General features: G+C 36.1%; 2 protein-coding genes across 2 annotated transcripts; both read right to left on the bottom strand.

Moving 5' to 3' along the window:
• Window positions 1–9,559: 9,559 nt before the first annotated feature.
• Window positions 9,560–13,822, bottom strand: LOC116028381 (50S ribosomal protein L17-like). The gene is made up of 7 exons (XM_031270089.1): window positions 13,541–13,822; window positions 12,362–12,465; window positions 12,211–12,265; window positions 11,845–11,895; window positions 10,448–10,539; window positions 10,257–10,334; window positions 9,560–10,040 (listed from the first exon to the last, which is right to left on the bottom strand). The coding sequence occupies exons 2-7, from the start codon at window positions 12,415–12,417 to the stop codon at window positions 9,890–9,892; spliced, it is 483 nt and encodes a 160-aa protein (XP_031125949.1). The 5' UTR covers window positions 12,418–12,465; window positions 13,541–13,822; the 3' UTR covers window positions 9,560–9,889.
• A 1,929-nt stretch (window positions 13,823–15,751) lies between these two features.
• Window positions 15,752–24,194, bottom strand: LOC116030479 (tRNA uridine 5-carboxymethylaminomethyl modification enzyme MnmG). The gene is made up of 13 exons (XM_031272736.1): window positions 23,869–24,194; window positions 23,540–23,691; window positions 22,665–22,756; window positions 22,066–22,179; window positions 20,105–20,435; window positions 19,167–19,346; window positions 18,462–18,542; window positions 17,958–18,176; window positions 17,675–17,817; window positions 17,089–17,255; window positions 16,648–16,865; window positions 16,427–16,519; window positions 15,752–16,239 (listed from the first exon to the last, which is right to left on the bottom strand). Exons 1-13 carry the CDS (start codon window positions 24,050–24,052, stop codon window positions 16,036–16,038), a joined length of 2,178 nt encoding a protein of 725 aa, XP_031128596.1. The 5' UTR covers window positions 24,053–24,194; the 3' UTR covers window positions 15,752–16,035.
• Between the last annotated feature and the right edge of the window lie 461 nt (window positions 24,195–24,655).

Below are 24,655 nucleotides of genomic sequence, written 5' to 3'. Positions count from 1 at the left end.
TTATGATTGTGTGAATGTAGAGTTGCCCAGAAATGTGTGAATGTGGAGGTTTCAAATTGTGAATATGGAGTATAGAAATCGTGAATGTAGAGTTATGCATGTGTGAATCTGTAATAGAGCTAAGAAGTTCTAGCAACTTGTAGCCCTGTAATGTGTGAATGTGGAGTTCTTAAGTTGTGAATATGGAATATAAGACCTGTGAATATAGAATTTTGAATGTGTGAATGCATAACAGTGGTAATATAGTTACTAAACATATAACCATGTAATGTGTGAATGTAGAGTTTACAAATTGTGAATGTAGAGTATAGTGTATGTGAATGTAGAGTCTGTGTTCCACATTTCAGGCCAATATGTTTAGTAAAAAAAAAAGTAAAAAAAAAAACAAAAAAAAAAAAAAAAAAGCAAAAAAAAAAAAAAAAAAAAAAAAAAAGCTAATAGCTCACATGTTAGCACCAGCACCACCAAGCAACCAATTTCCGGGAGATCAGGCAAAGGGGCCATACCAGACCCAACCGGCTCGTCGGACATATTATCAAAGCGAGACAACAGTGATACACCGGAATAAGGAGGAATAATGTCCCTATCACTTTTGAGGGGAGCACCACAAGCAGTGCCATTCGACGAAATATAAGCAGAGCCTTCATGACCACCCACCAAGTCCTGCACCCAGTAGTCAATAGAGGAGCACACATACTAAGTTAACACGATACAAAGAATTAACTGAACCTGAGCCCACAATATTAACCAAAAGTGCACGCACTGGTATAGCACAACAATAATCCATAAAACAAAAAAAAAAACAATTAATAAGAAGAACAAATGAAACATACCTCATGAGGCGTAACAAACCCCGGAGCATCAGCCGAAACATCTACACCCAAGCCCGGCTCGAAACGGTCTGTAGCCAACAAACCAGGACTGGCGGGCACCTTATCAGCACCTACATCAACAACATCAACATTTGCCTGCACACCAGCCTGTTAAGACATTTAACGAATAAAAAAAAATTAGAAATGCAAAATCCCGAATCATAGTGCACATACCCCTGAACCACCAAGCACACGGCATCATATACAAATGCACACAGGTCAGAATACCCTTTGAAAAAGAAATGAAAATGACTACTACCCAGAATAAGGGAAACATACACCATACGCAGAACCAACCTCTACAGGAACAGGAAAACCATCACCCAACAATTTCGGTTCACCAACCTTAGGCAAGGGTTCAGTACCCAACGACCCAGACCCTAAAAAAAAAAAATTAAAAACTTTAAATTTTGATCCAAACCAAATCCAAAACATCAACATAAACTGCAAAACCAAAACAACTAAAAAGATAACTGTGTAGTAAGATCGGATCACACAACAAAAAAAGAAGAGAACACACTACAATACCAAACTGAAAAAACATATAACCTAAACAACAACAAAAAAATAGTGGTCTTACCAAATCCATATGGTCAGAACGAACACACCCCATGTCAACACCACCGTTAAAATCTTGGGTCAACCCTAAACTAAAAGACAACACATCCTTAAACTCATCACGCTCAGCAATGGCACGCTCAATATCCTCAATCGCCCTAAGATTATCGGAATTACTCCAGAAGATATCGTCACTCTGAGAGAACGTCGATTGAGCATGTTTGCCACCCTCAACATTGGAGCACAACGACCGCTGTTTAACACCCACAAAAAGCTGGACTGCGACACACATCTGCCAACAAAGGTCCCCATCAAAGTCCCCTTCACGCACAAGCTTGACCAACTCGGACAATTCAAGAATAGCCCGCGCCAGGACAGTGGTCTTCTCAGCAACCAAATCCTCCAAAGTCTAGAGAACACAACACCAACAAAAACACTTAAGTATTTAGAAGATGTGCCCACAATGACAAACCCGTGTGCACACCCACCTAAAGCACCAGAACATAGAAAATATATACTAAAACACCCAACTAGTCCTCGTAACCCACAAGCACAATTCAAAAAAGGAAAAAAAAAACAAAAAAAAAACATACAATGTACCTTAGGACCATAACGACAAGCTAGCAGGGGACTAGAACCATCAAAACCAACACCACCATCACCATCCCCCTGAGGAGGGTCACCACCATCACACCAGACACCACCCAAGAGCGGTGGCTCAATAACCCCACCACCAAAACATACCAAACGAATCTTCGAGAGCTCCCGCTGATGAAGTAGATCTGAATCCCACCCACGAAAAGACAGGACCACCCTCAGGACCGAGCGACATAAATGCATTACTCGGTCAACATAAAACAACTACCAAGAAACAAAAAAGGTAAAACCAACAAACTCAGAACAAAATCAACACAATATACAACACATCAATGCAACAATACCAAAAAAGATCAAAAGCAAAGAGGGAAACATACTGCCACAAACTCAGCATGGCCTATAAAACACTTGTGCCTGCCAGACTTCCAGGCAGCCAGCGTCTCAACCAACGAATCAACTAGAAGCTTGAACCAGTTTAAATCCCGAACACGTGAAACATCATCAAAATACTGGAAGTACATATGATTCGCATACCTGTTGCGCATACAAGAAACTAACGTCGTCAACACCAACATACAAAAATGCCTCTTGAACCAAAGTCCCCCCCGTCTACAAGCTCCACCATCACAGTCGAAATCTCCGCGGGTGTCACATCATGCCTCTTTTTCTCAAATTTATCCCTCCACCGCTGCAACAAATTACTAATCTGAAGCCTATCACGCTTCACCATATCAACACGACCATGAGGAAACTCCAACACTAATTCAACATCCCGCTCCTCCAATGCCAACGACCTCCTACCCCCCAAATCAAACGACCGCGACTGCCCATCAAAGTTGGACAACAACCAATAGACTAGGCGAGGCAGGCACTCACTCACATTGAACTCCAACAAAGATGAAAACCCAAGATCTCTAATGGCCTCCTTTTGTTGAAAGGACAAATCCTTTAGCGGATCAACGAAAACACCAGCAGGGGACCTAGTCTTGACCCTAGGAAAAGCTACGTCCTTCTCCGCAGACAACTTCCCATCCGGGGCTTTCCAGACAGGGTATTCTTGCAACCTAGCAAGAAAAGCCAAGGGCAGCGCGACAAAGTCATCATCAGTACTATCCGGTTGGAGCTGCACCACTCTCACCTTCTTCCTTGAAACAAACCCAACCACAACACATTAACACCCACCTGAGCCTCCTAAATGAAAAATCACCAATACAAACTATATAAAACATACCACGCAGACAACAAGTGCACATACCCATACACCATGAAGCACACGGGCCAACTATCACCACCAATCAAACCACGACCAAAAAATAAACAACAACATCAATGACAATATAGCAAATCCCGCATGCACACACCCACAGACCACACCGCACACGGGCAAAATATCACCAACACACAAAACATCCCACCACCACCAAAATAAAAACGACGCCAATGACAACACCAAACAAAAAACCCTCCAAACCCACCCACACCAGACGCCCCACCAACGAACAGACACACCCAAGTTCGAACAATAACTGTAGAAAACGAAATTGAAAACATTGACAACAAAACACCTAAAAACAGAATCATTATACGCCAAAAATACCCAACACACACCAAACCCCCAAATAGAAATTCAAAAATAACAAAATACTAAACCCCATAACCAGTGACCCACCGCGATAATGCATCGAACACCCAAAAACTCAACAGCGTGTAATCCATGAAAGTACAAGAAAAAACCAAAACAATACACCGAGAACAGACCAACAAGGATTTAAAAAAAAAAAAAAACAACGCGACAAAGAGGGAGAACAAATATACCCGGAACGCCTCCCCGTACCGGTGGTCCCCGCCGCTTCCTCCTCGTTTGGACCCCACCAATAACCATCGCTATGACTCAGACTCCCACCAAATCGTTGACGCAAACCCTCGGCAACTCCACCAAGCAACCTAACAAGTGTATAGAAGCGAGTGGAAAAAACTACGGAATGTCAAGAGGTTAACACAGGCCAGTGGAGAGGAATGCGGATCTAACTTCAATGCCAAGATGCGAAATACCAAAAGTACCTCAGTCAAAAATAAAAACAATACGCGCAGTAATACAAACACCAAAAAAGACATAAATAAAAAAATAAAATAAAATAAAATAAAAATCACAGCCATCCAGACTACAGATCTCACGATTCAAATTAATCCACATAGTTTTTATTTTAAGGGCTATTTGTACATGAATGTACTTCTATATATATATATATATATATATATATATATATATATATATATACACACACACACACACACACACATAGGGACAGGTTCAAGCGTGGAAGAAATCTCAGGTGTAGTCATGCGGTTAGGTCTGAGTCGTTGATCAAATCTAGATCAACGGTTCAAATCAATGAAATTAAAAAAAAAAAAAAAAAAAAAAAAAAAAAGAAGAACTTGTGTCTGGAAGGAAGAAACATAACCTAAAAATGGTGCACCTTAAGTGATAGAAACACTCACCTTAATTGTTAAATGACGTACCCTAAGTCTTAACATCGTGCATCTGCAATTTATAACAATGGCGCACGTCGCACCTTAAGTAATACAAAGACGCATCTTAAGGAAGAAAACCACGCACCTAAAGTTTTAGACCGACGCACCTTAAGTTATCAACTAAAGAACTGACTCACCTTAATCACAGAAACCGCGCACCTTAAGCACAAAACATACGCGCCTTAAGCTCAGAACTTATGCACCTTAATTTCTCCACTGCACACACCTTAAGCACAGAAACCACACATCTAAAAAAAAAGAACACGACGCACCATAAGCACAAGACTTATGCACCTTAAGTTCGACCCATATGAAAAATGACCAAATTGCCACCGCATTTTTTAAACGTTATTAATTCTAAAGTTGATTTTGGCAAGATCAATAGCTCTCCTCTCACCGCACAGCCGCACGAGAACCGATTTCATAATACATATATACACATATAAATACGCGTGCATATATATATTAAAGTTTCATATTCAATGAATGGAAAATAACCTTTTTATTTTATTTATTTTTAAGGTTCAAATTGGCAACTGAACGTAATTTAAAAATGCAATTAGGCCACTGAATAATAAAAAAATAAAAAAATAAAAAAATAAAAAAAAGTGCACTGAACACTCCAAATATATGCAATTTCACCTGATAGTAGGTTACCATCAATTTCATCAGGTTACTTGCTTACGTGGATCGTGAATTGACATTTTAAAATAATTTTTAATAATAAACTATTAAAATAAAAAACAAAATAAAAAATTAATTTAAAAAAAAAAAGTAGTAAAGCGCGCACACACACCATAATAAAACAAAAGTTATTTGTTAAAGAAGTTGACTTTTCATAAATAATAATAATAATAATAATAATAATAATAATAACAACAACAACAACAACAACAACAACAACAACAATAACAATAACAATAACAATAACAATAACAATAATAATTAATTAATTAATTAATTAATTAAATGTGATTCATCCACAAGTTTCCTATCAAGGTGGCAAGGGTATTATTAAGGGGGAGGGGTGCCTGCAAATGTGTTTTATTATTATTATTATTTTATTTTATTTTTTAAATTATTATAATATTTTATTTTAATAGTTTATTATTAAAAATTATTTTAAAATACCAACTCACCGTCCACATAAGCAACTAACCTAATGAAATGCATGTAACCTGCTATCAGGTGAAATTACATATATTTGAAGTATCTAGTGACCTAATTGTACTTGTTTTTGGTTTAGTGACCTAATTGCACTTTCATGTTAAATTCAGTGGTCAATTTGAACCTTATTCCTTTATTTTTTTTTCTCATTTTTTATTCCTTTGTTCAAAAGTAGGGAATGAGAATGGTAATCTAAAAACATAATAAATGTGAATGAAGGTTATACCCCTCATTTATGTCCATTTTTTCCGTTAAGTTTTTTTATACATTATGCTATAAAAGTTGTACTACATAATATTTTGGACAAATATACTCCTACCGTTATAACTTTCGTTATCCTTTTCACTATTGTTACTATGCACATGCATCCACTATATATTTTCTTATCTTCTTCAATAATAATAATAATATATACACATTAAATATTAGAGTTATATGTTAGTTATTTTTCAAAATATAAATATCTAATTTATAAAAATATTTTACATTATTATTATTATTATTATTATTATTATTATTATTTACTATATTAAAATTTAAATAAATTTAAAATTTTAATATGAAATATTAATATTGAGCACCTATTTTTTGCGCATCGCGCATAAGAAAAGCTAGTATGTTTTATAATTATTAAAGAATTTGAATTCAATAGTAAGGTAATAAAAGTAGCTATGATAATCAATATCAAATCCAGTAGTAAGGTAGAAAAATCACCAACCGAAACGTTACCCGATATTCGACTCTTTTTAGAGCATCCCAATAGTTGAAATTTTTCTTCAATATTTTGTGTTCCAACATTCCACCTTACTCTTACTGTCTTATTCAATTTCAAAACTCTTTTTTCTCAATATTTTGAGTTCTTTAAGTTTTTTTTTTTTCACTCACCCATCTATATCAAATTTTATTTTAATTATTTCTTTATTTATATTTTAAAATTATAATTCAAAAAGAAAAGAATAAAAATTTTAAAAGTCAGTTGGCAGTAGTATCAAATACATTTGATTAATGAGATTTAAAGTTACCCTCAAACTGCCAATTTGCACTCACTTTGAAGCGTTGAAATGCACTTACAAATTGTATTAGACGCACCCAACGCGACACTATTGGTACGCTCCAACGTGCACCAACCATGTCTCTCTCTCTCTCTCTTTTTCCTCGCCCCGTAGGCCCCACAAAAAAAAAAGCTTAAGAGCAATCTCAAGAGCAAGGTTTTTTTGATAGTTTTTTAGGCCACATAGGATGGAGAAAATTGAGGAAAAAAAAAGGAAACAAAAAGAAAATTAGTATCAGAGAACAAAAAAAAGGAAAATAATTATTTACGCGCACTAGCACGAGAGCTTTTTTTTTTTTTTTTTTGTGGGACCCACAAAAAGCTAGGTTCTCTTGCAATTTTTTTTTTCTCTTTCTTCTCCTCTCTCTCCTCCAAGTCACTACACTCTCTCCTCACAATGCCCAAAAAGAAAAAAAATTCCCTTGTTGGGATGCTCTAATTGTGCAATTTTTTTTTCTTATCTTTAATAAAAGGGAAAGGTTGGAATAAGGTAATACTTAAAATTGATGCGCAAGTGGTGACAAATGCTGTTACCGGAGGGCAAAATATGACTCGTTTGGTGCGATTGTTGATGATATTCAGAGTCTTTTGTCACAAAGTCCTATGGTTTGCTTTGCCTTTACGAAACGTGGTGCAAATATGCCGGCTCATATTCTAGCTCGTCAGGCTTTATGTAATCGTGGGGTGGGATTGATTGAATATTTCGATTGTATTTCTCGTACCATTGCCCCCTTATGTATTTGAAAACTACCAGTTGATTAATTAATATATTTCCGTTTTTCAAAAAAAATCTATAATACCCTCTCTTTCCTCTAACTTTGGTTAGAATAAAACTCAACAAAAATGAGCAATTAGGAATGCTTGGATAAGTTTCATCATTGGTGATTGATATCCTTCAATTTATATTCAATTGATCATGTTAGATCCCTAGCGCTGAGCAACATTTCTGAATAACCAAAAATGCATGTTTTATTTATTTTTTTAGAAATAAAATGTACAAATATTTTAGGCTCAATATCCTACTCATTATTACGTTTTTTTTTTTTGGCCAATTTTGGTTCTGAGAATACAATCTTTGTTTATATATATATATATAGGAGGTTGTTCAGGTGAGAACGGGTTGCCAAGAAAGAACTAAGAATCACTCACAATTGTCCACGTGTCCAGATCTAACGAATCAGAAATATTGATTTCTTTTTTTAAAACGCGGTGTGTATTTTCGTAAATAATTGAAAATTGGAATGCAAGTAAATAGTGTTAAAAGTGCAAGTAAAAGTTTCATATAGTGTACCTAAGTGTAAGTAAAATGTATTAAAAGTGCAACAAAGAATATACAATGAGCATCAATATTAAATGCGTCTATCATTATCAATAGTTGCACCAATCGTTATCATTAAGTGCATTAATGTGAAAGATATTATCATTAAGTGCATCAATGTATTTAAGAGTTTATCATGTTAATACGAGAGGAAAGACCAGTGTGAAATTGCAACATTTATTTCAACTTCTAAGAGCATCCATTATAGGGGTTTTTTTGAGATTATTGGAATAGTAAATAGTGAGGTGAAAGAAAGAGAAAGTGGAGAGAGAAGAGCAAAGTATCATCTGCAAAAATAAAGTTTTTGTAACAGTATCCAAAGTATCAACAGAGCTCTGTTGTGCGCACAGCAGCGCCCACTCAGGCGCGCCCTGACAAAGCTGTTTTTTATTTTATTTTTTTAAAAATCATATTTTTTTTTCCTTCCCTCCCATTTTCTCTTTCCTAATCACACTTACAAAAACTCTTCAAAAACCGCAAAAAAAAACTCCATTGATAAGGATGCCAGTTTCATGCCATAATAAGCAAATAGTTGTGTACTACTGACTCTGTTGCAATGTAGTATCTGTTCATAGCTACTTTCTCAACCTAATGAAGCACAAAGAGTCAACAGTTGACTCCACTAAGGCTCGAATCCACTCACATCATCCATGTGAGAGTGTTAACCGGGACACCGGATACCACTAGACAACAAGTTTTTTGGCGAATAAGCAAATAGTTGTAATAAGAATTAAAAAAATCTTGTGGCCTAGAAAAGGGCACAAGAAAGAAACAATTATAATTACAAAGCTTAGCTTCCACAAGATGCCAGCAACCCGTTGCGATAACATCCCTAGAAAGAAAAAGAAAACGGAAAATTTGTCTATGTTCACACATTTTGATGTGCTTAACTAAGCTTAAGTAATACTCGGTAATAAATTATTAACTGATCACAATAATAAACTTAGATAATTACTTAATTAAGAGCTCAACCGCTTCAAATTATTTCGAAACAAGCTAATGATGATCGTTGGAAAAGTCGTTAAGTGACCGAAATATGCAAATCACCTGTTAAAAATGTTAATTGTTATTTTCTTTTCGATTTAGTAACTTAATTGTTTTGTTTTGTTTTTCTGAGTTTACTGGTTTATTTGGAAGTTATTCGAGTTCGATGGATTGCTAATTCTCAAATAATTCAGTGGCTTATTTGCACCTTTTCCCAAAAAGAAATGATGAGATAAGGTCATTAGAGCTTAAGATTGAACCTATATAAGCAATCTATTTGTCACTTGGGCAACTATATATATGCTTGTTTGAGACGTACAAAAATGGATAGTGAGTTGAAGCCTTGCACCCATCGCTACGAAAGTCTACATATCATAACCATATTCTGTGCATATATTAACTATAAAATACTGTAGTTGTCTATTTTATTTTTGAGTTTTTTGGGCCCTAGCAGTAGACCAGATATAATCAAACAGTTAGTTAGCAACCACCATCATACCTCTTTTTATCCATGGAATTTCTCTAAATTTTTCATTTTTTTATTACACAAGGAAGGGAAAGGAAAACATAAGCCAAAGGGAAATGGGAATCTTATGTCATTGCAAAGAGTCCAGACAAATTCACACACAAACTCACCACTTGAAAACCTCAAACACAGCTTTTCTATAAATGTTGTAAAGCCTGGATATTTCATCATTTGGCGTTATTCTATCCCGCTGTTGACAACCGTTATGTAGAGGCTGGCTCATTAAAGATAACAAGTAGCAGATTGGACAAAATCTCCATTAAATTCAATGGGTATATCTTATTTCAATTCTCAGAGTCGGTGCTTTTCTCTTCTTTAGGGGGTGCAAACTGCCTACTGAGCCGAGACTTTGTCCAGGGATCCATGGCTGGTCTTTGTGGTAGCTGTGGAGTGGGTGGTTTTGATTGTCTAAGTTCATTTTCCCTATCAATGAACCTGCCAAGGGAAAATGGAAATTTTTCAGATAAATAACAAGATGAAAAATTATGTCCTCACAGTATGTATGGTACAGATTAATAGGAATGCCAAATTATTTACAGTATAGTCTTTTCCAAGCCAACTTTTGCTATATATTTTCTTTACATTTTAAATTCAAAATAAACAAAAGCCAACTTGTTCTTGAGCTAAATGCAAATAAGGTAAATATCTCACTCAATATAGGCCATAGGTGCAGCATCACCAACACGTATTCTTGTTCTTAACAACCTAGTGTATCCACCAGCTCTCTCTCTGCAAGTTGAAACATCAAGATGTTATGCAACCACAAAGAACAAACCCCCAAGCAAAAAAAATAAAGCCAAATAAAATGAAAATGAATACAATTTAAAAGATTCCATATTCACTTGTATCTATAGGCCAGTTCTGTAAATAGTTTGTGAAGAACATCATCCCCACGCACAAAGCCAGCAGCACGCCTTGCAGCACATAGAGTTCCCTGCAAAGGTTTGAGATGGTTTCAGATTCATACAGATACAAATACCTACACCTTGAGTCCTTGAGGTGTTGTTTGGTTGGAGGGACAGACTAAAGGGGATTAGAAAGGATACTGGACAATGCTGGCACTCCCCTTAATCCCTTCTTCATTTTGATTACTTTGGCCTAGTAAATCCAAGTCAATCTGGATCAGATGGTCCCAGAGGGAACACTGGTATAGCCCAAAACTGATTAAAGAAAAAATGCCAAATCCAGCGATTACTTATGCCTTACTAAATACAGGACTGTTAACCAACCCTAGGACATCATCACCTTAATCCATTAAGCCAAGCATGACAGCAATCACACCAATAAATTATAATCCATAACTTACAGTAATCCCAGCACTATTTTACCACCAATCTGTAATCCTCCACAGTGGTTGGATACTTGGATTACAGCCAAACAGCCACAAAGGGATCAATGCAGCAATCCCACCCCAAGATAAGATTATGGGTCAGAGTTTAGTTGTTAGAATTACAGTAATACTTTTGGATTTTCCCATGACCAGTAATTCATTGTTTGTTTGTATACTGTTCCTAGAGATTAGGCCTTTACCAATGGTTCAAATGAATTTACTAGGAGCCTAGGATGGTAAATCCAGGAATTATAGTAACAAACTACCTGAGATCATCTAATATCAAAGGACTAAGAGTAATACTGGCCCCAACCCTCCTGATAGCTCCTTAATCCCTCCAACCAAATAGCCCTATAATTTGCAAAAAGCATAGGAAAAGAACATGACTATGAACCAAGAAATGTTTACATCATATAAAGAAATATATTGCACAAAAATGTTTACATCATATAAAGAAATATATTGCACAAAACACCAAACAGCTAACAATATCATACATTATAATGCAACACGACAAATGACAATAGTCCTTCTATATCAATTGAAATAGCTAATTCTATGCCACTATGATAATTGTAGATTTAGTTCTTGACTTTACAATTGGATAGTGTTGGTCACTTAATTATTGAGTAATGCCAATATTTGTCAAACTGTTAAGTTCTAGGTGAATTTGGATGGAAATTTGACACTAAAGATGACAGTAGTTTTATCAATTTTCACAGAATGTCCAAGAATTATTATTATTTTTTTTTTAAATCCCACTTTCAATTACATCTTCCTATATCTGAAGCCATTCAAATACAATAAGATTAAGCAACATAACAAGTGATTATAGATTGGAAGGAACCCCCAAGGACTGCACTTAAAACCATCAAGGAATCAATAACTAGACAATACATAGTGTCATACCTCTTTCCCAAGCTGCACCATATTATCAGCAAGCCTACGAACTTCCTTGGCCTACAAAAGGGCACAAGAAAGAAACAATTATCATTACAAAGCTTCCACAAGATGCCAGCAACCTGTTGCGGTAACATCCAGAAAGAAAAAGAAAACGGAAAATTTGCCAATGTTCACACATTTTGATGTGCTTAACTAAGCCTAAGTAATACTCGGTAATAAATTACTAACTCATATGCTTAGATAATTACTCAATTAAGAGGTCAATCGCTTCAAATTATTTCGAAACGAGCTAACAATGATGATAAAAAACCAATCAAAAGTACGCCAATTTAACATTAAAAAAAGTGAAAAGATTAAGCAAAACGAGATTACTTTAGCGACTGTGGTCTCTATACGCTCATGCTTCACCAACTGCGAAACCATCGTCCTAGAAGAAAAAATCCCAACAATTAAAAAAAACACACAGACACCGACACCCACACAAATTGACCAAAAATGAGGAGATAATGGTGAATGGAAGAACCTGAGCATGGAAAGTCGATGGCCCGTTGGGCGATTCAGCTTCCTAAGCTTCGTCATTGTCGAGCGCGCGTGAGAGAGAGAGAGTGTGTTAGAGGATGCAAAACCCTACAAGAGTACGGGGAGAAGGTTTTTGATTTAATCTTGTCAAATTGAACTGAATTATTCAACTATGTGGACTTGGGCCTTGGGCGGGTATACTCATCTTGAAAGCCCAATCAAGCTGGACCAAGGTTTAAACGGCCTTGGCCCATGTTACATGATGACACTTTATAGAAGCCCAATGGATAACTATCAAACAAATCACGAAATTAAATTCAGCCCTATTCACAAAAGTTTTTTTTTTAATTTCTTTTGTTGTTTAGCACAAGTCTTTAGAAAACACTTTTAGGGATGTTGGTTTAAGGTATCTAAAATAACCAAAATGATATCTGCTACGTATAAAATATTAGATTTTCATGTTCCGTTAAAGTTAGATTAGATTATTATTTTCTCAAGGAAAGTGATTTACTATTCACAGATTTTGAGGGAGTACAGAATTAAGTTTAATCTCCATCCTCACCATTTTGTTGGCATCCTTTGATATGTCTTGGTTTCAAAAAAGCATATCATGTCCACCTAGCTAGCTTCTAGGAACTCAATAGGCATGAATTTTGAAGAGTTTTTTTGTAAAGGTGACTATGAGAGAGAACATGGGAGAGAAAAGTGAAAGAAGGAAAAAAAAAACTGCAAATGAAATATCAGGGCGCTACTGGTAAGCATAACGCGCACCAGGGAGCTGTTTTACTGTTTTGGTGCAACCGGGGGTGATTAGATAAAGATGTATAAGAAATTATAACTTGAAATATTTGAACACAAAAAAAGTTAAGTAAAGAAAGGATGTACCCAAGTCAATTAATCAATTATATTGGTTAACACTCACACTGGCAGAGTGGCAGTATTGCAGTAACACAATGTTTAATTAAAAGTTCAAAACAATGGTAGAGAATGCTAGTCATTTCCAGAACACAATACTCAACACTCAAAATTAACACACTGGCAGTAAACAATAACGCACTAGCAGGGTGGCAATAAACAAATTTACCTACTTAATTAAACATGTAATAAGTAATAACATATTAATTATTAAGTATTTACATTAACAGTGAAAAGATTAAAAACAATAATTAAATACTTATATTACCTGACTGGTTGAGTGGGCGTCCGCGTCCGGCGAGGCTGAGGAGTGAGGAGCGAAGGCCGGAAGGCGTTGGCGTCGGAGGACAGACTACGGAGTCAGTGCGTGACGGAGAAGCAGTCAAGCAGAAGCCGGAGGCGTGAGGGAGTGACCGCAGACCGCCTGACCGGAGCTCGCCGACTCGCCGAGGGTGGAATCGGGGAAGACGGAGGGCGTGAGGACGAAGCCGAGTCGCGGAGAAGGTCCAGAGAGGAGAGACTCAGAACGATTAGGATTTAGGAATTATGATTTTAGGGTTTAAGACTTAGAATGATATCAGCCCATTAAGCCCATAATCATACTTGCATAGCTGATAGTTGCACAGAACCAACGGTCCATTCGAACTTAATGTATAAATGAGATTAATTAGGAGAATTAAATATGAGCTTGTTGCATGTGGAGTATTTTGATGTGCATATAAAACATCTATTGTGTGTAATATAGGTACATGTTTAATATGTACACGTTATAATGCTTTATATATGAGTTAATTCCATTTTTGGTCTTAGATTTATAAGTGGCATTCCACTTTTAGTCCTCTTTTATAAAAACATCCACATTTGGTTCTAGTATTATTGTGGCATGACCATTTTTGGTCCTCCGTCAACAAAATTGTTGAAATGTCGTTAAATACAATGGTTTTTCAATCATTTTTATACAAAGTAAGTTGACCCCACTATATTTTTATGTTTATTTTTTTGAAAAACTCTGTAATAGAAGACCGAAATGCCTTTGTATTTAACGACATTTCAACAATTTTGTTGACGAAGGACCAAAAATGGTCATGCCACAATAATGCTAGGACTAAATGTGGATGTTTTGATAAAAGATGACTAAAAGTGGAATGCCACATATAAATCTAGGACCAAAAATGAAATTAACTCCTTTATATATACACACGTGTTTTTAATTACCTAATTAATCTTATCAATAGATCTATTTTTTTAATGCATTATATTAGTTCTCATGGATTCATGAGGAAGTTGATTCTAATATAATCTCATATATATATATATATATGAATATTTCACATGATAATGTTATTAAATATAATGCATTAGGGTGCGCAAAGGACATGTGGCATCTCAACCGAGCATGCATACCACAAGCAAATATGGTGGCTAATCAACTTGTTAATAGGAAAATACTATGCACTCCATTTTCTACTCCAAAATTTTTCTTACAAACAAAATCTTGATGTAAACACTTGTATTGAAATCCACATGAAAAAATAGCTTATTAGTGCCGGCCATATCAGGAAGTAAAAAATTTAAATAGTAGCATCTTGTTAATATTGCTTTTAGGAGCACCAATGCTTGAAAAGAGCTCGGACTACGAGGACTGCCTAGGAGCTACGAGGCCTAGAAGAATCGGAGTGCAAAACCACTAAGGGGCCTCCCTCCCTTTGATCCAAAAGAAAATATGATAGAATAGTTAACTATCTGTTGACCATCTGTTACTCAAAACAAAAAATTAGAGATTTTAATTCTTAAAATAATTTTTTTTTTCATTCTTTAAGTAATTAATTAACTATGAAGTACTTAAGTTAATATTATAATTTGCACAAAAATACCTCTTCAACTTGTCATTTTGATGTATAGGTCTTATCAAAACATTTTTCTTCACATGGAATATTTGTGAACACCTCATGCTTGCTTCCTTGGATGAAAAGATTTATCCCCCAAAATGTCTTCAAATTGTTGTGATAGTAAACAACAAATTTTGGCCAAGAAATGGTACTAATTTGGTTAGGAATTCTTTTTTCTTCACGTGGGTAAATTAGTTATTATTAATGATTGTTCCTTGTGAGTAAGCTATGTGATTGAGGTGTTTGAACAAATTGGTTGATGAAAAACGCTAAATGGTAATTGAGCAACTAAGTAAGAGAAGCAAACATGTGATGTGAATCATTAGCATTAGATAGAGCAAAGAGATTACTCAATAAGCTTGTAAACGGAGCACACTCCTTAAGCTAGTTGGTCAATCATACAGGTGAACAAAAGTAAATTTCTCAATTAATTCTCTTCTTCATTAAAAAAAAAAAAAAGTGTTAAATTTCAATTAATTTACATGAAAATGTTAAAATCTTCTTGAATCTCGGTATTGAACACTTGAAACTTTTAAAGGATCTTTAACTAGTTACTCTGGATTCTCAACAATTAAAAGGCATGCCCATGGTAAACCCAAATGTAAGTCGTTGATTATAACTTATAAACTGCTCATTTTTACACTGAACTGTTGTTTAGCATGTATGTGACTAGTCACATACATATGTATATATACACACATCAACAATCCCCACTATCTTCGCAGTAGACTAAAACAAAAATGAGTATGAGAAAAATTGAGCGGTAATCAAGATTATTCACCCACCCTACAACTAACCTCCTTTGATGTTTTCACTCGATTACCACTTGTAGCTAGGATCTTGCATAAAAACTAGCCGTGCCAAATAGTGGATTTCAGGTGCAGACCGACTCTTTAATAGGATTCTCGGAAACTTTGTCGCCTGCATCAAGGACAGCGGGAGGAAGAGTTGCTTTCTGTTGCCTAAGAAGCTCCTGGGCTTTCCTTTTGTTGGTTTCAAGAATGATAACAAGTGCTGTAACGTCGGCAGGATTTACTCCACCTACTCTACTTGCTTGCCCAATCGTTTGAGGCCTGACCTATATGAAATAACACATTGTATGTCAATGGCATTTGTGTACATAAACTGACATAGGAACGGTTTTAGGACCTATGCCTTTTGTTTTACTTAATAGGATGGTATTGTGTCGAGATGATAACAATCAGAATGCATAGACAGGCATTGGGCAGGATATTAACCATCAACGAGTCATTATAGAAGGATACCTTTGAGAGTTTCTCGCGTGCTTCAAGTGACAAAGTGGTCATAGAATAATAATCAATGTTCTCGGGGATTGGTTTATGCTGTTGACGAGCCATCTAGAAGCAGAAAAAGGTCAAAGGAATATACCATATATTATGCATTAGAGGCTGCTTAAGAATATGAAATTTATTAGTGAAGGAGACATGCGTATATGAACGAGAATGGCAGGAGGTAGTTAGCCAACCTGTTGGAGTTGGATTTGCTGGCGAGCAATGAAGCCTTCATATTTGATGTCAATTTCTACGCACTGTTTCTCCTCTTTGGATAGGAGTCGATTTCCAAAACCATGCTTATCAAAGAGTTTATATTGCACATTAGGTTTCTTAAGGAGGCTCTCCAAAGTTGATGAATCCCTAACTGTCTGACCAGCGATAAGTGTAATTTCTGCAGCTAAATCCCCGCCTGAAAGCAAAGAGCTAAGGTCTATCAGAGTAACTAAATGTTAGAGTTAGGTGCATGTGTTGTTAACCATGAGATCTCGTTTGACTTATTACTTTGGAAAACTCATCTCTCTCATTACGAAATTTTAAAATATGGACAATACCGCAAATGCAGTGACAAGAGTGATGCAAGCAATTTGCAGGGATAAATATGAAAGGAGAAGCAATATGGTATGATCAAGGACCTGAAACCCTGACGGTCTTCAATCTCTTCTTTTCTTCCAATATTTGAGTTTGCTTGTCCTCATACAGAGCCCATCTTCTATCATCTATCAACCCAATTTCACGACCAAGCGGGGTCAGGCGACTATCAGCATTATCAGAGCGAAGAAGCAAACGATGTTCTGAGCGGCTGAAGTATTATAAAAATAAAAAAATAAATAAGAAGTTATACACTATAAACCATCATCTTAGTTACCCTCACTATACAAGGAGAAAGGGTTCTATTGGTTAGCACATGGTCAGGTGGACAGACTGGAGGTAGGACACTTTGTCAATTGTGATTGGGGACATGTTTCTACACCAAAGAGCTTAACAGGCTATAAAAGGTAATGAACTTGCATCTCTAATTTGATGTAGATTGTAGAATCAAATTGAAAAATTAAGATGTCCATTTCAATTTTATGCTTCAACATGTTGTGCATAACTCAAGACCACTTACCTTCAATTCTTCAAGGAATGAAGTTTTACTCTATATATTGTGGAAAATAACTGGCATTTACCAAGAGAACTGCAGCTTATTGCAACAACATAAAGTTGGCTATTTATTACCTAGTCAACATGCGGTAAGGCTCTCGGAGATCTTTCGTTACCAGATCATCAATCAATGTCCCTATATAACTGCTTTCCCTCTCTAGAACAATAAGGGATTTGCCATCAGAATGTCTAGCAGCATTAATCCCAGAAATAATTCCCTATCAAAAGGAAAGAAAAGTGAAGAAAATACAATGGAACCCAATTAGAGAGCAATCACAATGGCCTTGCTACATAATGTAATTGTGAAAAGTCCTCATTTATTGTCCCATTTACCAAGGAAACTGACGAAAATACAAACCTGTGCAGCAGCTTCTTCATAACCTGTTGTCCCATTTATTTGGCCTGAGAAGAAAAGTCCTCCTATTTTTTTGGTCATCAGAGATCTAGAACACTGATAAGCAGGTAAGTAATCATACTCTACAGCATAAGCTGGCCTCAGCATTGTACAGTTCTCAAGTCCAGGTAATGTCCGTAAAAGTGGCAACTGCAATCTTTCCGGTAAACCAGTAGAAAATCCCTGTGAATTAATTACAGAAATTGATCAAACTAAAGCATTTAGAGAAATGAAAGCACTTCATTGAACTGGATAACATCATTAATAGGAACTCTCATCTTTAACCCAAAAAAAAAAACCATTATCATTGTCATTTTAGCAGTAATCAAGCCAGCAATCATGCAAACCTCATTCGGAAAACATCTTTTGAGATCTATCAACCGAAAGGGTAAAAAGGAATAGGATGAAACAAAAAGATGAGATTTAGAACAGTAGTAAATGTTTTCAAATAATGGAAACAAAACCAACCTGCACATAGAGCTCAGGAACACTCCGACCCTCTGGTTCAAGGAATATCTGATGTGACTCTTTATCTTGAAATCGTACAATCTAGTAAACAAAACAGTAAGCTATATCACAAGAGCAAATGGCCCCGGGATATGAAATGGAAACAAAATTTCAATCTGAATCAGAAAAATATTCCAAAGTAAAAGAAAATAGATAAAGCTAATCTTCATTCAAGTGACCCCCCACCCCCCGCTCCCCTCTTTCTTACCCAAAAAGAAGCAAAAGGCATCTTGTATGGTTCTAGGCGGAAAATTATCCAAGTTTCTTTGTGAAAGGGCCACTAATCTTCATTCAAGTAAAGCACTCTTCCCCCACCCCACCCCCGCTCTTTCTTCCGGGCAAGAAAAAGAAGCCAAAAACTATCTGGTATGGTTCTAGATTCAATAATGATATGGTAAAAAATTATCCAAGTTTCATTTTGTCTTAATCAATTAATGTAAGATGAATGGATCTATGGGCCATTCTGGAGGGAAAGGGGTAAGGAACAATTTATCATCAGCATGAGCATAAATATACAAGAGATAACTTCCACCTGATATTTGACCCAAAGTCTAGTCATTCCTATGGAACTCCATTTCATGGACAATGGGCATGAATTATAATATAGCAATCAGATACTACAAATCCAAAGGGAGGAAAGTTGTTCTAGAAGAATATGAAGCATACTTTGTCCTCGATGGAGGGGCAATACCGAGGTCCCTTGGCCTCAACCCATCCTCCATAAGTGGGAGTTTCATGCAAATTATCCTTAATTAGCTGATGAGTTTTCTTTGTGGTACGTGTAAGATGGCAACACATCTGCTCCCTTTCTATGTGGAAATCAGGATCAAAACTGAACCAGCTAACCTGAATAATATACACATTAACTTTTCAACATCAATAGCAAGAATATAATACAGGATCAAATGATGTCATCCACATCATATTTTAAACTATCCTAATGATTTTAGCAGAGTGATAGTAAAAAAGACAGCATTTAAAAGTATCCATAGCTGTTTGGATAAATTTCAGTCAACCCTAAGTATATATAGCTAGTCCACTTCAGGAATTCAGGGCCAATCCAAGAATATGCAGAGACATAAATAGCTTCGTGGTCAGGAAGTGTACATGAAATAGATAATGTGCTTCAGTTTGTACACGTGCACAAATAATGGAGTTCATTCTTCAGACTGTTGGAAGATTTCCCATCTAGATAGGGTGATTTCAATAATACTTAATCTGGTATTCCAGCAGTTTTTACATCTCATAGCATGCCAACTATTTGATGTCAAACTAAACCAGAAAATGCTGATTATTGGTTATTATGAATTTTTGCAGTTATCATGGCAGAGCATCAGAATACGGTTTAAAGAGATCAGCAAATATGGAAGTGTCCCAATACTTCTGTAAACATGTCTATCTCTAATTGGCGTGCTTTGTTTAACATCATCATTGTGGATCACATGAGACACTAAAGTCATCTAAAATACACTTGTTACACTGCTAATGGCATCTATGTAAACACTTATTTTCTAGGGATAATGGACTAAAGCTCAACATGGTCAGCAATTCAGCATGCATGATCTAAAGAGCCTACCTATTTATTAATTGATAATTGAACAGACCTCTTCATCTCCATACTGAGGCTCCAATTGGGAGAAGTCTACTGTACGGCTATCTACACGTGCAGGTGTGCCAGTTTTCAGTCTATCAGTCTCGAATCCAAGGCGCTGTAAATTTTCTGTCAAACCATGTGAAGCTGATTCACCAGCTCTCCCTGCAGGCATTGAAGTTCTACCAACCCATATTTTTCCACTCATAAATGTTCCAGTAGTAAGAACCACAGAAGGTGCATAGAAGTTCATCCCAAAGAATGTGCTAACACCTTCTATATTGTCATTCTTCCCCAGCAAAATATCTACAACCATTGCCTCTCTAATGTAGAGGTTTGGGGTGCTGAAATGGGAATCATTAGTTAGAAGAAAATACACAAAACGGGTAGACACAAGATGGCATGCTATGCATACATGACTGCATATACTTCATGCATACGCTATATGTCTTTTCAAGTGTGTAACCGACTGCAGTTGAACTTTTTCTAGGTGCTTCAATAACTATTTGACAGCAAACATATAAATCCTACTCTGAGAAAAGCCAAAAAAGGTACACACACACAAAGTAACGTATTCAGCAGAAGAGAGAAGAGAGAGCTAGTGAAGGAAGAAGGAAAAACTGTATAATTCAAATGAAGTCAACACCAATACATTTATTCAATACCCAGCACAGCTAGGCAGCCGACTAACTGCAAGTACTAACAAACTTGTTAAGAGTCCCACATTGATAAAATAAGAAAGAGAATATGGTGTTAAGAGTCCCACATTGATAAAATAAGAAAGAGAATATGGGTTTATAAGGCTATGGGTTAGAAAATAAGAAAGAGAATATGGGTTTATAAGGCTATGGGTTAGACAATAAGAAAGAGAATATGGGTTTATAAGGCTATGGGTTAGACTAGCTAATTGGTAATATGGGTTTATAAGGCTATGGGTTAGACTAGCTAATTGGTTGAATTCAATCTTTTAGTGTGGTTTGGGACTAGCTAATTGGTTGAATTCAATCTTTTAGTGTGGTTTGGCCCATGTGCATTATAGTCCAGTTCAGTGATCCTAGCCCAATATTAAATTATAACATGGTATCAGAGCCTGTTCGGTCCACTTTGTGTTCACCCGGTTATGGGTTGGTGGCGTGCGGTCCACTTTGTGTACACCCGGTTATGGGTATTGGTGGCGTCCAGAGCTTTCGTTTCAGGGGGAGGGTCCGATCAAATTTCAAGTGGTCAACCGGTTAGATTCAAAATGGCCCGGTTGTCCACTTGAGGGGGACCGTTGAGGGGGAGTGTTAAGAGTCCCACATTGATAAAATAAGAAAGAGAATATGGGTTTATAAGGCTATGGGTTAGACTAGCTAATTGGTTGAATTCAATCTTTTAGTGTGGTTTGGCCCATGTGCATTATAGTCCAGTTCAGTGATCCTAGCCCAATATTAAATTATAACAACTCAACAAAATAAACTGACTAGGCTTCAACGTTTGGCCCATGTGCATTATAGTCCAGTTCAGTGATCCTAGCCCAATATTAAATTATAACAACTCAACAAAATAAACTGACTAGGCTTCAACATCAGCATGCAAGCTGGCATTATGCGCTAGTACAAAAATCAATAGAAGAATGCTAAAGAGCTTAGGATTTTAGTCTTATAAATGCTCCGGGCATAAAAGTGATTCCATATTTATAGAAAAAAATACCAGGGCTCACTGGCCTTGTGAGTTGTGATCCTCAAAAGTCAAACAAACGGGAATTAGAGCTAAAGAGACACCTCAAGCTTGGTTAATGGCTCAACACAGAACCAAGTAGCTCATGCTAAATTGCTAATCTCTTGCCTAAATCTCTAATGATAACAAATGAAAACTAAAAGCCATATTATCCCAAGACTTTTTCACATGGTTCCCATTCTCATAGATGGAGCTTAAATAGAAAACTATATGTGTATTCATTTTTTTTTTAATAGTGGGGTTGAATAAACTTGCCTCTCTACAATCTTTTTCATTTCCAAAGCATACTCCCTCTTATCAGTTTGTGCACGCAATGCCCAGACAGCCGGACCTCTGGAGATGTTGAGAATACGTTTCTGCAGATAGCATCTGAAGAAAAGAATACAAGCGTGGCATCAGTACTTGAAAACTAAATGGAGCTTGAAGAATTGAGTTCCCTATCTAAACTAAAGGCATCCATTACATGACTGCTGGGTGCAGCAACATAGTTTTTATCTTTGGAATTAGCAGGCTACGTTATAAGATTTAGAAGTAAGGGGGCACAACCTTAAGACCTTCAACTACTTAGCTGAATAATCATTTTAAGTAGACCTCAAGCTTGCCGGCAAATACAAGACTAGCTAGTTATTTTCTACATTAATTTATATGTTTTTTTTTTTGCCTCATAAAACTCATCTTGTTTGAATACTGAGCTAACATATTTCCCTAACACAAATGAAAGTCCACATTCAAAAAACCTCCCATTAAGTTCATGGGAGTACATCTTGGCCTCTGTTTCAGCAGGAAGGCTAATATACTTCAGTCTTTGCTCCCTCAAGCATTATAACATAATTTCTTAGTTACTTGGGATTTACCTGTCAGCTACCTTTCCAATTTCACCACCTAGTGCGTCCACTTCATGTACGAGCTGGGACTTTGCAGGCCCACCAACAGCTGGGTTACAAGGCTGCAAGGATTTCAATTACTTACTGAATCCAAGGACATAAACAAACTCAAGGATCAAGTAAGCATAGATGCTCACTTGCTCAGTAAATAAAAACACATAATAAGACATTTAATTTAACTAACAGATTCTGTCCTTTAACTATGTATTAGTGTAATATAGGAACATGAAAAATCAAAAGGACATTCTGAATTACAAATATAACTGGTTCTAAACTCTAAAGACATTGAAGATCAAAAAAGCAGATGACCAGAATTAAGAAAAATGAAAATATTTAAAACAGTCTATGAAGAAACTATTCTTAACAATGTTATTATAAAAAAAAAAAATTAAAAAGGAAACAATGTATTTGTAATTAGTTTTGAAAAAGAACCAAAAAGAAAGGGAAAAATGCAGCATTATGATATTTCTTCAAACCTGTCAGTCCTTTCAATAAATAAAAATTAAAAAAAAACATAAAAATAGAATTGAAATTTTGATATAACAGATCATAAATTGTTATTGACAATCCTTAATTACTCCTTTTGGACCCAAAAAGAAAAAACAGCATTTTTTCAAAACATAAAATTAAATTTGCCAATTTTACTAAGAATAGAAAACAGAAGTTGATGAATGGATTAACACCCACAATAACTCTCCAATAATTCTTTAAAAGGCACACATGGATGAACAGTGATATATTTCCATAAAACAGAGCAAAACAGATAAATTTTCAAAGACACGAAAGTACTAAGATTCTTCACATCAAAGAGTACAAATCTGAAACCTGAACATTTAATTAGTTACCTGCCAGGCAATGCGGTCGATGTTAAGTGTAAGAAGCAGTGTTTTCGCGCCAAGTCTAGCCGAAGCCAAAGCTGCTTCGCAGCCGGCGTGACCTCCTCCCACGACAATCACATCATATCTCTCATTGCCCACTTCACCATAGCTATATGTCTCTGCAAAAACTGTACTTTTTCAGCAAGAGCACAATCGCAGTACCAAAATAATCATTAAACTAAATATAAATTAAAAAATTCTAAGCTAAACTCTCTTTATAATTTCGTGCTGTTCTGTTCGACGAAATGCCTCACAGAGAAAACAAGACAAATTGACCAATAAATTTAGTAATTTACCTGGAGAGCTCAATGCGTTGACAGTGAAAGACCGCAGTGAGTTAGAATAGAGTGTACTGAATCGGCGGGGCAAGCGGAAGCTCCGGCAAAGTTTGAGGAGTTGGGGTTGCTTACGAAGAACGGGGAACAAGCTAGGAAACTGCAAAGCGAATCGAGTAAGGTTTGGACATAGAGTGGCTGCCATTTCAACCAACCGAAAGAGGGGGTGAATTCTTCAGTTATAAATCCATGAAACTCCACTGAAGAATGAAAGGTGAGGAGTGCGAAACAAAGAAGCCCTGAACACTGAACATGAAAGGAGAGAAGGACACTTTTTAGTCCCTGAAGTTTTCTAATTATCCAAAGACAAATGTGGGCCTTAACTTATATTTTATAACAGAGTTTTTCCCCAAAATGGTCATTCGACTATTGCTCATTCTCAATTTTGCATTTCGACTTTCAATTGCACCAAATGTGGTCCCTCGAGTTTCAAAAACTCACCCAATTTGGTCCTCTGTTACATATTCCGTCAAATCAGTGTTAAAATGGAGGGCATTTTCGTCCATTTACCTATTGTTAGCCTAATAAACATTGAAAAATTGTTGAGGGACCATTTTGAGAATAGTCAAGGGACCATTTCGGGAAAAACTATTTTATTTATTTCATTTTTGTTTATTTTCATTGTTTAGACTCTATAAAATTAGAATTTCTATACATTTTTTTTTCTTACAAACATAAATAGTTAAAATCGCGCAATCCATCCTCAAAAGTTTTAACTTTTTTACAAATTTTTTCCCTCTATCTAAAT

The sequence above is a fragment of the Ipomoea triloba genome, chromosome 9 (assembly GCF_003576645.1).
Source record: "Ipomoea triloba cultivar NCNSP0323 chromosome 9, ASM357664v1".
NCBI classification, from domain to species: Eukaryota; Viridiplantae; Streptophyta; class Magnoliopsida; order Solanales; family Convolvulaceae; genus Ipomoea; species Ipomoea triloba.
Note: the sequence above shows the minus strand (reverse complement) of the source record. Positions and strands in the feature narration are given on the sequence as shown.